Source organism: Coturnix japonica, chromosome 8, assembly GCF_001577835.2.
Source record: "Coturnix japonica isolate 7356 chromosome 8, Coturnix japonica 2.1, whole genome shotgun sequence".
Classification (NCBI taxonomy): Eukaryota; Metazoa; Chordata; class Aves; order Galliformes; family Phasianidae; genus Coturnix; species Coturnix japonica.
In genome coordinates, this window is record NC_029523.1 from 940,923 (window position 1) to 958,155 (window position 17,233).

Here is a 17,233-nt window from a genome sequence, read left to right on the forward strand (position 1 = left end):
CGAAATGGGATCTCACAATATGCATGGGGCAAAGAACGTATTTTGCCCTGATAATCATTAACATCAATAGGAATTCTGCAGCTAAACTACATTGTCTAAGGATCAAACGGTCCTTCTCATCTTCATAGTTTCCCCTGAATCAAGAGAAAATCCTCAAGGAAAAAAAAGAAAGAAACAAACAAACAAAAAAGAAACAAATTTCAACCAGGCAGAACCTGCACATCATCCTAATCCCTGTAACAGGGGATTCCTTTAAGTCAGGTGAAAGAGTACAGATGCATTTGCCCCACTGCCAGCTGACTTTGGGTAATCTATCAGTACATTTTTAAACGCAGAATTAGTGGCTTTAAGTGGAATTACATTTTGTTGCCAAATTCTCACATTTTGTCACTCTGCAAGAAGCAATGAACACATTTTCATCTTTACATAACACACAAAATTGAATTGAGACAATTGCTCCCTACTGCACACTTTGAAAGCTGAAGTCCATTCTCATTTAGATAAATAATATTCTAGCCTTTAAATAATACCCAATACCACCTATAGTTATTAAACAATACAGTTCCTTAAAAATGTAACAGGCTTATATTCATCACATTAAGCTGTTTCTCTGAATTTATTCTTGTGACTACAGAAGAAATACAATCATTTGGCTTCAAAATGGTTATTTGCAGCAATGAAGACTAGAATTATTTTATGCAAGAAATAAACAGAATCCATAGTGGAGGTAATGATACGGTTCTGAGCATCTTACCTGGATGTGAATAAATGCATTTATGACAGTTAAACAGCCAGCATAAATAAGATTAACACAGGTGATGCTGTATTCTCATATCTATAAACTAGGAGTCAGTGCAATACAAATACAAAAGTAATAGACTCTTACACGCTAAAAACTGCCCTCTGTTCCTTCACATTGATGATCCTTTCCCTGCTTCTAGAACTGAATGGATTATCTGAGAATGCATGAATTTATCTGAGAACAGGAGCCAGCAACTCCAGGTGATATTTCTGTGTGCAAGCATCACCCAAACAAAAAAGGCACCTTTAATGGAATTAGTGTCTCCATTCTCAGGGATAATTAACTGCCTAACAAATTCCAAAAGAGCACAAGTAGTAATCATGAATGAATATACTTCAGGTGCTACACAAGGGGTAGCTTGTCCTTTCCTGCCCTCTTCATATATATTAATTCCATGACAGCTCTTTGTCTGATTTAACTGGAGGTTTCGTTCCGTGATAAACTAGTGTGGGCAAGGAAACCCAACCAGATTTCTACAGACAGCCTTCAGTGTTATCCATTAAAATACAAGGCTAGATTCTTCTGTTCTTGAACAGCTGAGATGACACTTGCTTTATTTTACTTTATCAACAGTTAACACACCAAGCAGTACTGTGACCTGATAACGTACCTACTCCTAATCTAAAAGTGGACAAAGGATAACATTTGGCCTCATGTTTTAGGCACATTAAAATCTATGTTTCATAGAAGAATGGATTTCTCAATATGACTGTGCAAAGCATCAATAAATTGGAATAAAGTGCCAAGAACAGTTTGGCTGAAAAGTGTGAACTAATCTTCAATTTTTACTTTTAATCCATTAAAGGGTAAATCAGTTCTCAAATCTAGTATAAGATTTAATATTTTTCTGTGAGCAAAACACAATTTGATCATCCTACATCTAGAAAACCCTGAAGCTGAAAAATTAAGAAGATGTACCATTTCCTCACAAGTCATCTCAATTAACTTCTACACTGGTAGAAGTAAATGTCTAACAGATAATCCAACCATATTAAAAGTGTGCATTACATATCAAAAAAGAGTGGGTGACTTATTTAAGACCATGAGAATTCCTAATTTAAATGGGAAGATAAATTAACTGTCTCCATAAAATAAAGATCTCCTTTCAGTAAATACTACTTTGTTTAGAACAAGAAGCACATACCTCAACAAGATATTACACGATTTTCTTTCCTAAAATGGGTTAATGAAAACATGACTATTACAAAAAAAAAAAAAAAAAAAAAAAAAAAAATACAATCCTTCTCACGTTGTTCTGGAAAGCAACATTAATTTGGTATTGCCATTCAACTTCAAAATGGCTCAAAGACTCTGTTAGCAAGAAATGACAGCTTTCCTCAAGTCTTCAGTAGTTTATCTGGTATTTTTCAGAAACACTTTCCCACTTATTCTGTTGATTATGTGTGCTTAAAACCAACTGCTTTGTACAAATTATAAGCTGATGCCTTTTCAAAATATATCCTTCTTAAAAAAATCCAGATCCATAGTGAATAATAAAGTGAAAAATACCAAACTGAAATGCAAAATGTACTCAAAATCACCTGCAAAACACTTAAGTCTATTGCATTCACTAACTTCAACCTCATGCTTGATAAAATGTAGTGAATCTGACATCGAGTAATTACAGAGTGGAAAAAGTGGGCAAGTGCCCTTCTTTCAATGCAGCAGACTTGGCTGGCTCCCTTTCAACAAACTAGGGTGAGTTTTTTTGCATTCAGATTACATAGGAAGAGGTCAAAGAAACTATCTATATGGTGGCTCACACTGAGCTGAACCTAAAAATAAAACTGCTGCACTATCACTTACTTGTTTCCTTCCTTAAACAGAAGTTCAGCCCAAAATGTACAAACTTCAACTTCAGACCCACAGGGTTTTCTCATCCTAGCAGTGTGGTTATTCCAGCATCAGCTTGGTTAAAATTAACAGGACAGATGTAAAACCGAGCAGCATGACTCACAGACAGGCTGCTAATTAAGAAAATTTTGATTTAAAGAGAAAGAAAACCCTCAGAGAGGCATGCTGACACTTTAAAAGAAAACTGGTTCATCACATCTATTAATGGAAATGTCATCCAGTGTCAATCTAGGTAGGAGCAGAACTGTGGATATCTATTAGGTTTCACACAAGTCTGAGAACTGAGATTTTTTTTTAATCAGTTTGGCTTAAAAGAAAACCTGTCAGTTCCCACCAGTATTCTATGTAACATCAGATGCACTTTCTCCCCCCTTCAACTAGAATGAGAGCATCCCCATTTATGTTCTTCCATCCTGTGGAGCATGAAGTGAATGAGCAAATGCTGTTGCAGAGTAATAAGTTGGTGGACAGTACAGCTATATCTCAACGGGTCTAAGGGAAGACAACATATTTCTGCTTACAACCAATAATAACCAAGACAAAAGCAAAGAAAACTAAGCAAGACGTGCTGTCCAAACAACTAAAGCCTCGATGCTATGAAGAGGCAACGGATGAAGGAAAGCACAGGCTATGACAATAGAAAAGTAAAGGGAGATCACAAGCTTAAAGGAGAAAAAAAATGAAACAGAAATTCACCCAGAACAGAAATGCACTGAGACACAGCATAACAGACAAAACTCCTGAGATGCAGTGAAAGAAAACAGAAACAAAAGGAATAAAGAGGAATTCAGACAAAGAGAAAATGAAATGCACAGAGATACACTAGTTTCTTACAATAATTTATTCTCAATTATCTTCATTATAATTAGGAGAGGAAGAAAGTGTCTGAAGTTACTGAAATATGATGGAACAGAGAGAGACAAGCAAAGAAACAGAAGCTCACAGATACAACAGATGAAAATAGGTCCGTCAGCTTCATCATCACCAAGACTACACTGGACTCTACAGTCTTTCATAGAGACTTCATACTGTTAAAATGCATTAATTTCTATTTTGCTGTTATTATGAGCCATAGTCTGCAGAACCACAAACTTAATATTTGCTCCTGGACAGAAATGTTATATATTTTCCAGAGATGAGCCATGTGGTACTTTTTATCTTTAGAATTCTAGATATCATGCTGGCTTCCACTTACGTTGTAATAGAATTTAATTGATGAATATATAAGAAGGATACCGTCTTAATATGAAATATCCACAGACTACTTCTAAATGTCAAAACTTTTCAACTGCTATTTACACTGTAAACAGTAAATCATTTTAGAAGCACACTGTCATTGAATACACAACTAAGGTTAAAAGCAAAACATAAAAATAGTTATGATACAGTAAATGCAATAGCATTGGGTTTATCTGAGAAATTCGTGAGGTGTGATTGAGATCCTAGTTCACACAGATGTAAGACACTATAAGACTGATATACTTAAACCCCTTTGCAAGGATTAGAGATTGTTACAGATACTTAGCAGTTCAGCTGCATGCAAGGATGCAGGATGCAATTCAACTTCTCATTAGCATTCCTAATAGAATATTGGATAACAAGGAGATTTTATGTTTGGCAGTAAGACAAACATGCTAGACATGTTTATAAACCTACTGACAGACCTGAATCTGTTTAGCTTCAAAAATATATATAAATAATAATTCCTAGTTAAAGCCTTTTTTTTTTTTTTTGTTTAACATATGTAACAGAAAAAAAGTACATAATTTTGTAATACTCACAGTTGCCACCTGCTCTGTTACCCCTCTGCCCCACCGAGTTTTCAGATTCTTTGTATGGAAATTGAAGTGTAGTATCCAGACTTCGAAAGCCTTCTTTGAGAGAGTGGTGCTTATAGTAATCTACAAGTTCCTTGCAGAAAGGAAAACACTGTCATTGGAAACTGAAATCACATCCTTTTCATGATTCTGGTGTACAGTCAATGACAGTTTTATATAATAAGTTCACAGCTATGATCCCACAGAGCACAGACATCAAGAAATCAAGTAGCCTAATAAATATTGATTGCTTTTATATTGCAACTTAACTGTGTAATTTAACCCTTACCCTGAAGTATGGAGCACATTTATAAAACTTAATTTTTCATAACAGTGATACATGTGCCTATTTTCTTCGACTATAAAGCTGTGTTTAAAAAAGAGTCAACACTTCTAGCTTTGTTGAACAAGGCTGAGAAGGTATTTGATCTTCTGAAGTCAGGCAGAAGGCAGTGTTAGCCGTTCATTAAGCGTGCAGCAGTAACTGCCTTTGTTTTTTCAAATTTCTTCTAAAATGATAAGCAGTGTTCATTGACTAATGAATTTATAAGCACACAGATCTCAACTAAGCTTATAAGGATTGCATACAAAAATCACAGAAATGTGAGTGAGCAGACAAATGGACCATGTAAAGTTTTCTAGGCTTTGCCATTAAAATCTGTTGGTTTTTCCTTCTCATAATGAACACAAAAAAAAAAATAAAAATCCAGCAGTTCATATACTCCTTGAGCCCAATCCAAAAAAAATTCTGTAACTCTATCTCTATTCATTAAGCTGGCTCAAACAGTTTATTTATGTAACCAAGGAGATAAATTACTTAAATTACTATTCTAAAGACAGTTTGTATCCAAATACTGACAGCTCATATTCTTTCTATGATATCTTCAACCTGCCACTGTCGCTTAGCTTTGAATCAGTTCTAATAGTGATGATATCACACAGTTCATACACAGAGCCTGGAATAAGATTAAAAGTTACCAGACAATTATAAGCAAACTGTGGGATTTCACTTTTCAGAAATGTGATTAAAGAAGTAATGCATTTATTGTAAGTACTTCCCTCTTTTGAGTACCTACTCAGTCATTCCATTCTACATAGTTATATCCTGATTCCCAAAATGAAGATTTGACCAAGCCAAGTATAGGTTAAAATAAGGAAATAGAACAATGTTCAGTTATTTCCTTCTAGTTAAAACACAATAATAATAAAAATAAATCCTTCAGCGATCATTATTAACTCCAGCCAAAAAAATGATCTAAAAAAGATCTAATGCATATATCACATTTCTAACAACTGTCCAAAGCTTATCTTCTGAGGCAAACTCTGAAGCACTTCATTTCCCATGCTGCCAGCTGTTGTAGACTGTTTCTAAGGTAGAATCTAAAGCTATGAAAAATCTACACCTGCTTTTAACAGTTCATCATCACAGACTGCCAGACACTACAAGCAAGCAGGAAGGCCAGGAGAATAAGAACTCTTTGCGCTTTGTTATCTGACATGAGCACAGCCAGCAAGCTACACTGTCTGCAAACAAATTTTCTTTCACATATCATTCAAATTACCAAGGCAACAGAAACAGTAATTTGTAAGCAAGCAACAAAGTGGGACTCAAATTCCTCCTCTTTTCTACAGCACCGTAATGGATACATTCCATGCCTAAATATAAATACGTAATTTTAAGCACATGTCACCATGACTTAAAGCATAAACCTTAAGAATCAAAAAATACCTTCTTTGCATAATTCAAATCTCTCATCCTTCTGCATTTCCACATACCAAAGTAGCACAAACTTCAACAGCAACAGTTACACAGAAATCACACATTGTTTAAAACCTAATCAATACTTACCATTAAATTTTTAAATTTTCTATTTTCTGCAATGTGGAAGTAGCCATCTCTTGTTAATATCTTGATGTGCTTCACTTCGTTATTGTACCTGTGGGCAATGAATAACTTATGAATACAAATGTGTTTTTAATCATGGCAGTCAATAGTTACCTGAAGGCATGCCCCAATAACAGTATACAAATAAATTCTTAAGACAAAATGCACATCTATGTCAATGCAAAGTTGACATCTAATTACAAAAATATACTTATTCAAGTACAGCTGAAGAGGTAATCTGTGTTCTGAAGAGAAATTGTAACTAACCACTCTAATCATGAATTCCCATCCCACATATTGTTTGCTTCTCCATTCATTTTGATGTGATAGCAAAGAAGACCCTCAAAACCATGAAACATGTTCTACTGAAACATCTGAGATGCTAAGACTTCCAAGAAATTTCCACTAAAGTAAATGAAACAATCTTGCTCAAAAAGATTACATCATATTTTAAACACTTGCTTAGTCTTACCCAATACATTAGAATACCGTTTTTTTAGACTTGTCTACTACACATCAGCATCAAAAAACTATTGCTACTTCCTACTATAAATCCCACATGCCGTGTGTGATTATATAAATTAATTTTTTTTTTAAACTATTTTTGTTTTTTTCCTTATTGGTCTCAAATACTGAATTATCTAGTAGTAAGTAAAAACAAAACAACTTATCCCACTTACTTAATGCTAATTGCATACTCTCCCGACTCTTTAGTCCTGTGTCGCACCAGGTAAGTGCTATTTACTCTATTAATAAGTTCACTCTCTGCTTGCAATCTTTCCATTGCTCCTGCAAACCTGTAACACAGAGAACAACAAAAATTGTCTATGAGTTCCCCAAAGGTATCCCAGTACTCTTCATGAGACAATAATCTAAAAATACACCAATTAAAATCAAATACCATTTCCAAATCTTTCAATAAAGCGTGAAGAAATTCTGCAGTCAGGTTAGGGAAATCCTTAATTGCCAAATACTATACTAGTTGAAGAACATAACTGAGCCTTAGCATTAGCTGAACGACCACTACCTTGAATATGTCAGCGACAAATGCTACTATGCTAGGTCAAAGATGACCTAAAAAAAAAAAAATACAGAATTTTTATATTTTTATTTGGTTTCATAATTATTAATAACCTTTTGTGGCTAAAAAGTAATGGGTAGACCAAATTTACACACACAAAATATATATATTCAGCCTAATATGGCCAAATTTAAAAGATCTGTTGCTGAGACTTGAAAGCTAAAATAAAAATGATACTGCTGTCTGTGTGCATGTGCAGATTTGTGCTCCTGCTCTGAGTGGAGCTTCACGAGAGGCTGTCTACAAATATTTGTGCAAAACTAGAGCCTAAATTGTTAACTGAGGAGGTGGAAAGTAATATAGCTTACAGTTAGATAATGCTTATTTTACCATTTTAGATATCAGACAAAATTTAGTCAACATCAAAGTCAACACTGCTACACAAAACATATCACTATCAATTAGAAAAGATATTTGAAATGTATCACAGAGTATGAGACTTCATAGCAAGTTTCAGCCTGAAGTCATTTTTCAGTTAAGCATTGCAAGACCTTAGAGACTCAAGACTGATCCCAGTGATGCGCTCTCTCTAAACACAATTATAAATAAAACAAATGTCAGAGATGAGGTATAAAATATCAACTTATAATATCAAACATTCTATTTAGCTTGATTTGAGATCTCCATGTTTGTTTTGTTCCAATTCTGATTTCACTTCAGGCAATCTGGAGAAAATCAAAACTCATATGTGAATGACAAAGCAAAAAACTACTAAAAGCACACATGATGATTAATCTGCTCTTTTAGAATTAGCACATCTTTTCTAAGGTGTGGTGAATTCTAGTAAGAAGAGGTTACTCACTACACTCCATATGCTCCAGACCAGCAGAGGGTGTAGATACACTGCCATTTTATATTGCTAAAGGTTTTGTTTGTTTAGAGATTTTGCTTGTTTTTTAATTAAAAGAAAAGCAAAATTATTCATGAGACAAAATGTATTTAAAATTAATCCTTCCTCTTTAGTCACTTAACACATAAAATCTTCTTGCATGCTTCATGTTACACATATCACACACTGTTCCATTTCAACCCCTGGGACTAAGGCTGTGCAGCTACAGGTTTGTAAACAGCATGTAAAAATCATTAAGCATATTGTTACATTGTAAATGCTTTTAGGCAATCTATGGTGTTGTATCCCCAAAACTATTGCACAGTGCCTTCTTCAGAATCCCAGAAAAGCTAAATCAACATAAATTAAATTGTAATAAGTAGTAAGCAGTTCTCTTTCTATGACTATTTCTTAGAAAGAGACACTTTTGTGAGACTAGACAGGGACTCACCACAGTTGTGACGAGTAGTCAACTGGTTTTGGAACCTAGGACAAAGGAAACACAAAGGAATGCAGATCAGGATTTTTTTCCCAAGTCAACACAGAAATGAGACAGTATTGAACTGGTTTCCAACACCCACAAAAAAACAAGGAAAAAGAAACAGACAATCTAACTAGTCTGAAAGTCTGTTTTCACTTGAAGAAACTTCAAATAAAAAGCAAATATTATATCCGAAAGTAACATAATATTTTAACTGCTGTGCTGCTGTGACAGATATTTTATTGTTCGTAGATATATACATGCATAAATTCATATATATAATTATGTACACATGCACACAATTGTAAAAATCACAACTGTCACTTCTATTTTGTCAGCACCTACGTTGAATTTCACACACAAAATAATCTCATGGAACTCACTGTAGAAAAGTATCTTTAGAATGTGCAAATGTACACTAACATACACAGAATTCATTCTGTGTATCCAGGATTACGTTGCCTTAGAAAAAACTGCCTACACAGAATATAGTACGTAATCTCCAGACAGAGATAAAATTAATCCATGGATTATATATTGCATGGCTTCATTCATATCTTTATACTTCGTTTTACTCCTGCAGTGGATTTTAATAAGTATGGAATTAAATGTTAACAACCAAGCAAACTACCAACAGTTTGCAAAATGACTTTTATATTTATATAAGCATATGCATGCAAAAAAAGCACAGTATAGAAGCATCCATGAAAATTAGCATTTCTTCTTGACCATCTCCCACTGCTGTCTGGTACTTCACTATTACTCTACTCCTTTAAAATAACTTGCAAGGTGCTGAAAAGCTCATCTTTGTAGAAGCTTAGCATAAAATTTTGCAGATTTATAACCTGATGTCCCACATTCTAAGATCGGCAAATTATTTTTTTCTCCTAGAGAATCATAGATTATTTTCTTGTTTTCTAGTATATAACATAGCAAAAATTAATGTATTCTTCTTACAATTTTTAATGAACACGGACTGTATTTATCAGAGACTTCCAAACACAGATCTCAGAAAGATGTTATACAGATCTGCCAATGTAAGATAATTGAAAGTAATTACAACTCCCACTAGCTCATATGCTAATTAACAAGTAGATACAAGCAAATGATAACCGCCAAGTCTTCAATCAGGTCTCTCAACCTGACCCTTGAACCAAAGCACATAATTGCCTCTAATGAACAAAAATCTGCTTAACATATAAAGCTCTGCATACTGCTTTTAACATAACATTCACTCAAACTAAACACGTAACCATTGATTTGAATGCCTCTCAATCTAAGATATTTATGTTAAAATTGTGAATTACACAGGACAACCCTAAATCTATATTTTCTCTAGAAATAAATGTAGGCACTATCATGGAACACAAAGTTTTGTGATAAATACATGTGGTCACTTGCTCGGCTGGCACAGCAGTAAATCTATCCAGGTATTAAAACAGTAATTAAGATAGTCTAATTTTTGGAGAGAAGAAAGAAGATGAACAGAAACACATGCATTAATCCCTAACAACGTAGACAAAGGGTTCACAAATAGTGGTACTGTACTGCTGGTTGCATAGAAACCCCTTTGAAGGTTAAGGGCATAACTCAACTAGGTACTACCACTGTCAGTAGCAGGGACACTATCACTAAACTAACTAGTAGTGTTGATCAGGCATCTCTGCCTTTAAATATGAGACTTGGAGGAAAAAAAAACAAAAAAAACAAATTATGAACATGCTGACAAATAACTCCTGTGAGAGGTATTTTAGTGAAGCAGACAGATGAAATATCCAAAGGCCAACTGGGCATTTACTGAGTCTTGGTGCACTGCAAGATTTTTTGATATTTTTCATGTAGAGAAAAATTGCACCTTAAATGATTTGCATTATCTACCATAGGGCTAATTAAGAAATCTCAGCCAGAAGAAAAAAGAGCAGTTATAAACACAAACATTTTGATTTCTCAAGTAGCCTTAATACTTGAGATGCAAAATCCAAAGTCATTTTTAAGTCCGCACTTTAGAGCAGGCAACCTTTTTCATTAATTTCAAACACACCATTTCATTGTCTCAGAGTAAAATCAAATGCTATTCCAAAAGCTCCTAGCTCACACTGTGCTATGTAACCAGTGCCTCAACAGAAATGAGTAAACTGGAGGATATCTAGAAAGGATCAAGCCTTGCTCTTATGTTGAAGAGCAAGTCTGCTGACATATACTACTTATTGCAAACAGGAAGAAATTGTTTATATGTACATCTGTGAAAAGCCCAGAAAAAAAATATATATTCTGAAGCCAAGCAGTTTTTCATTCAATATTCATATCCAAAGTTTTTGATATATATATTTCAAACTGTTTCCAGGCATTTTTATATCAGTTGGCTGTAAAGACTGCTAGACTTAATAACAATAGTAAATGTTACAGTATGTTAAAAATCTGATTGATGTTTCAATATTTTTAACTGCATGATTTGTCATAATAAGATGCTGATATTTTATCCTTCCAGGTTAATAGTGGTGAAGTATCAATTTATCTTTTTGGTCTGATCATGACATTGCTTGGTAGCATTTCATGAATAATATTTGCTCAGTCTGTAAAACTGTATTATCTTCAACACTCTTCTTCTTAACAGTACATCTCTGAATTCAGCACAAAGTTCTATCACTAGAAAGCAATTTCCACTACACTTCCAGCAGCGTAAGTCACTTCTTCTGTTTTAGAGCACAGTGGTGGTTCCTAAAATGCTGGAGGTTGCTGTCAGTGATAGTACGGTATGACTGGAAGCCCTGAGGAACGAAAAGCCAATCTATAGCATGTCCACTATCACTGGTAATTATTAATGCATGGTGCAAGAAATCCACATCTTTTGTAGAGAGAAAGGGGTGGGAAAAGGAAGTTAAGCTCATATAGCACTTTCCAATTTAATTACAGATCTGTTCTATCACCCAATTTACCATATCTTGTGCCTATAAAAACTCACGTGTACCCCTCTTTTAACAAAATTCTTAAAACATATGATACTAAATATGACTCATGATATCTCAATGTCTTCAGAAACTACGGGACAATAAGCCTTAAAGGCATAACAAAAATGCAGCCAGTAACAGATTATGCCATCTACTTATAAATGATTTAAGTGGCACCTTGTCTGCTGTAATGAAAGGAATTTCAATAATAAGTCAAATTTGTGAATCCAGTTAGAAAGTTTAACCTGTCTCAAAGAAAGGAACATGATTCATCACTGTTATGGATTTACATGAATGATCTCAGTTAAAGAACAAAGAGCAATTTGATGCATAGCATTATATAGGACAGAATGAAAGAACAAGCATGAAGCACATTAAGGCAGTCAGCACATCCATATAGGGAATCCCAAGCACACATTGTAAAACAATCTTGAAAGAAATACAAAGAACTAGGAACATACAGAGATTAATCAAGTAGCCTAAATTCAATGTTTTGGTTTAGTTTCACCCATTTTTAAACTCACTACTAATGGTGCAATCTCTCTCACTAACCCAAAGTGACTGAGGAATAGATTAGAATCATAGCATTCTCACCTTGCTGTGGGGGAAGGATGAAACTGCACTTTCATGTAAAATATGTTTACCCCATATCCTGGGAAGATTTTAAGACAATTCAGTTTATTAACACTCCCACGAGCTAAACCTGCCTCTCAAACATGTTTTCTTGAAATGTACAACTTAAATCTAGTAACTGAAAATATTAGAATGCGATATTATAAAGAATATCAAACAGCACAAAACACAAAGGATCTAGAAATAAAGGAACTTATGTAAGCTAAGTTCTGGCACAAACTAGGCAATTTTCCTGTAAGAAAACAAATAGATTTAAATGGTACATACACATGGACTAGGCTTTACTGCATCACTTGGGAAGAAGCCAAGTTCTCCTGTTGTTAGATTTCTGCCCTAGAAAATAAAAAATACCATTTTTGAAACATGAGGATTAATAGTAAATAATACATTCAATTCACAGTGCTTTCTTTAAGAAGATAAGAGTTGATCAAAGAAATAAAATTAAAAATATATATATTTTAAAATAAAAGCGTTCTTCTAAGAAAATGTTATTCAACTGTTATTTTTAAAATTATATGATTAACTAATTATTATAGATTATTCGCCTGAAAGTTTTCTGGGATAAAACACAAAGTGGACTCAGAGCCTGAGTTGTAATACACTAACAAGCATTTCGCAATGAAAGAGAGAAGAAATACTTAGCAGTATCATCTTGAAAATAACTTTGACCACACATCTGCAACGCGATAAGTTAAAAGTGGAACAATTTCCTACCGTCTGCCTGAATTCATATCTTATACTATATTTGCCCCCAGGTGTGAATCCCTCTGAATTATAAACTGAATTTATTAACAGAGCTCAGTCTCCCATCTTAATGATCCTAATTTACAATGGTTAACCTTATCAGAAGAGCAAGTGATATCACAGTCAATAAAACTGGCCAACAAAAAAAAAAACTATTAATGAGAATGAGTACTTGAAGGATCACAATTAAACAGTATATGTGTGTCCATACACACCACTGCTAATTGTGAGACACATATTAAAAGATGAAATACACGATGAAACATATCCAATGTATATCAACCAGAAAAAAGCCAAAAATCACTATCTGATGAGCTCAGGGATGGAGTTCAATTTGTATAGTCTGACAGTGCAAAAAAGTATATAACTTTAAATGTTCTTTAGTGTTTCATAATGTTTATGAAGTTTCCAAGTGCCATGTCCTCTGGGTCAAAAATACAGCCCGGATATTTGCAGAATCAAGGATGCTAAACATTTATTGAAATTAAAAGTGGAAAAATACTACATAATCAGTGAACATACATACACAAGACAGCATTAATACTCTCTTGTTCATTACACAGGAGCATCTGTACATACAACTATCCTACAATTTGCTTAGATATCACTACTAATCAGAAGATGCTGTGGGACGCAGATGTGCTGTTTCATTGGATAAGGGAAGTCTCCAGATGTAGTATATGTTCTATGGACAGCATTTAAAAACCAAAAGTGAAAGTAGTAACAGTCACATGGATGGACTCCTTTGTCATAGAAAAATATCACTGCCATCACTCAGGAACCTATTCCAGCATTGTGATCAGTACCAGGCTTGCAAAAGCACGAATGTAAAATCATCATTGAGACGACCCCGAGAAAGGCACTACCTTCTGAAGAAAAGCTTTAACATAAGGTAAACACAGGCATCTTTGCTAGTTAAATGAAACAAAATCCTTAAACAACAGGCTTTGATTTCTTCTACACTATGCAAGGCAAGTGCTCACATTAAAACATTCTGTAGATAATGAGCTGGTATACATAATTTGATAATGTGCTGAAGATACTAGGTTAATTTGTTCAACTGTAGAAATCCTAGCTAAAGACACCAAGGCTTGCTGTCGCACATACATGGAACTAACTTGTCAGACAATGGTTTGTAAGATCTATCCATCAACTCATGATTAACAGCAAAACATTCATGCCACCATACTTTGCTGTTACTAATAATTTCTTGCTATTTAACATTAGCTGCCTGCTAGTTGCTAACTCTACGATTAGTAAGTATTTCATTTCCTTTGCATACTCCACATCAAGGCTTAAGGTTATTAACAAAAACCTTAAGCCACTGACTGGGCAGAATCAGTTTTAAAATTTACACAATGAATACACTATTAAATTGTATTTTAAGTTATATATCTACATGTGCACATGCATTCATACATTTTTACACAACGTTCTTCAATGAAGCTCTTCAGACTCCTTAACTTATGCTCTCAGCAAGACTAGGGGCTGATTCACTGCTCTTGCACCTGTTTTAATGAGGCTTTCAGAAATGCATCTGATACTCCCTTCTATTTAGTTGAGCAATGCCCATTCAGTGGACTTGTACAGAGACAGGACTCCAGGACAGTTTATTAATTATTGCATCCTTGATCCATTCTTATTTGTTTATCACAAATTGTCTGGCAAGGAGAGAAATGAATCAGAATAAAATTTCAAAGGAGGAAAAAAAAAATCCACTCTGAAAGTTTTCAATTTCAAAGGGCACTTTTGCAGTGCTGCCTCTCCAGTATTTCCTAAGGTGTTAGGTAATTCTAAATTTAATCCCAGTTTATTTGTATCCATCATAAACATTATTGCTAGGAGGTAATCATGTTGTAAGAATAATGACCAAATGCTGCCCATGTTCAGCAAGAAATCAGATCAAACAAACCTCACTCTGGAAAAGTCAGAGCTGCTACAATATTTATGCAAAACATGATTGCCACAACCTGCAGAAGGTTAAGCCATGGTCAGAGTGAAATACCATGCAGGACAGATTACACGATATATGTGAAACTGAGAGAAAAAAAATAAAAAAAATGCGTTCAGTAAGAAATTCAGACTACCATTAATAATGAAAACTTGATTTTCTATGACATCCTCAAAGATAAGTCTTCTAAGTTGCCTAACTAACCAGGGATATTTGAATGGGCACAGAAAATCTTAGCTTTATATACAGCCATGGCATTGCATTTTGGTATTATAGAATTGAACTGCTCTTCTACTAATTAACTGCTACATTCCATATTTACATGGAAAAGAAATATTACATACTAGTTCCACTTGAACTCTAAGTTTTTTTCCCCACTGTAACCCGTAACAACATCAACCAAGTAGGTTGCTCTAAGACTGCAACACAAAAAAATGAATTCTCCCTCAAACACAATTTCGGATTTTTCTTTAATCATAAGTACACTTACAACATACTTACTGCCACTCGGATGTTTACAGCAGGACTACTAACTAATGGAGTGTCACAAAGGACAACTAAAAAAGTAATTACTTGATATTGTTTAATACATACCAAAGAAAAGCCGGTTTTGAGAATGGAAAGAATCAGCACAGAATACATTTGTATTCTTTTGGCAAACTTGAGAAATATGATTGCCTGGTGGGTAATTGTAATAGAAACCTACAAAACTAGAATTACATTCTATCTCAGGGTAGGAATTATGACATCCCTGAAAGCCTATCCTCAAGTTAAGCAGGTAACATTTTATTCAGGCCAAGCTCAGAAGAGAAAGAACTCACACCTACAACAAAAACAAGACCATTTCAAAAGATACACTATTACACCCCTAACTACTACTCTTCTTATGGGTCTGAAAGGTACATTGAAAGCATTAAATTTTCTCTTTCCACCTAATAAGCCTTTTGTTTTTTTCTTTTCTGAACGTTAAATAAACAAGCAACACCCAGGGAAGCAGAATGACTCTTCCAGTCCTGCACCTTGACTGAACCAAGAAAAGTAGTCATGCTAAAAGGAACAAATGACAGACACCACAAGAACATCCTTATTTTCAAGGTGTTTACGGAGGACAGTAAGGTAGTTTGCACTGGTAGCAACCTCCGTACACTGAGTTTTCTCTTAAGACAAAGCTTAGGTTTCAAATGATGCTAGGGGGGAGGCAGAAAGAGCATGTATGTTATAAATCAATCTTTATCTCAACCATCTCTTGGTCTTTATGATAGGTCAGACTGCCTCTCAGAAAAGCAGTTGCTGTTTCATAGAGAAAAAAAATATTTCTGTCTTTCAGATTACATAAGATGTAGACATGTGTGCATATATGGCTTTGACTGACTAGAGAATTATCACAGTAATTGCTATAAAATTATTTACACTTACATTAATAGAGCAGTGAGCTTCTAGCTCAATTATTTTACATGATACGTACAAATAATATCAAAGATAGATACCAGTAGATTCAGACAATGGATGGATGTATAAGTGCACAGTGATAGAATTAGTCCCACAAGGTGCCAATAATTCTAGCTTGTGCCAAATATATTTAGCTTGACAACTACAATCTTCTCAGTCCCAAATCAAGGATGTGGTAAGGTACTTCTCTGAACCAGATTTATTTTGTTTTAAATCAAAGATTTTCTTTGTTTGGAAAGGAAAAATTGTTGCAAGATAAATTTCTGAAAATAAATTTGTTATCTGAGACTAATGGAATACGGTCATTTTGTAGACAATACAATACCTGCCAAAATAAGCTATGAGCATCGCCTGTGATCAGTTCAATAGTGTCCCCAATCTGGATATGTAATGGTGGACCATCCTGTGGTGCTGGTTGCGGTATTCCTTTGTAGTTTCGAATTACTTGCATCCTCGGTAAACCTGATTTTTTTAAAAAGAAGACAAAAAAAAAAAGAAAAAAAAAATTCAGCATATGTATTCCTGTTAACAACTTATGAAATCGTAGGACCATAAAACCAGTTAATCAAAAAGACACTACATGTTTAACAGGCACCTGACTAAGGCATAAAGGCAGGTATTTCTTTCACTTGGCTTTCTTACATAAGCACATCACAAAATCTGAATGCTTCTCTTTTTTATTTTTTATTTTTTATTTTTTTATTTTTTAGTCTTTCCACCTTTTTGGAGTAAATTTCTATTCATTTCCAAGAAAACTCT

The 17,233-nt window shown here is 34.4% G+C and overlaps 1 protein-coding gene across 4 annotated transcripts in view; it reads right to left on the minus strand.

Moving 5' to 3' along the window:
- The window catches only part of VAV3 (vav guanine nucleotide exchange factor 3), a 149,567-nt gene that overhangs the window by 9,590 nt on the left and 122,744 nt on the right, over positions 1-17,233 (minus strand). For all 4 annotated transcript variants that reach the window (XM_015869510.2, XM_015869511.2, XM_015869512.2 and 1 more), the window contains 6 exons: positions 16,800-16,936; positions 12,598-12,663; positions 8,720-8,754; positions 7,039-7,155; positions 6,323-6,410; positions 4,438-4,567 (listed from right to left, as the gene is read on the minus strand). In XM_015869510.2, the coding sequence (XP_015724996.1) occupies positions 4,438-4,567; positions 6,323-6,410; positions 7,039-7,155; positions 8,720-8,754; positions 12,598-12,663; positions 16,800-16,936 (573 nt within the window). The remainder of the gene's footprint in view (positions 1-4,437; positions 4,568-6,322; positions 6,411-7,038; positions 7,156-8,719; positions 8,755-12,597; positions 12,664-16,799; positions 16,937-17,233) is intronic.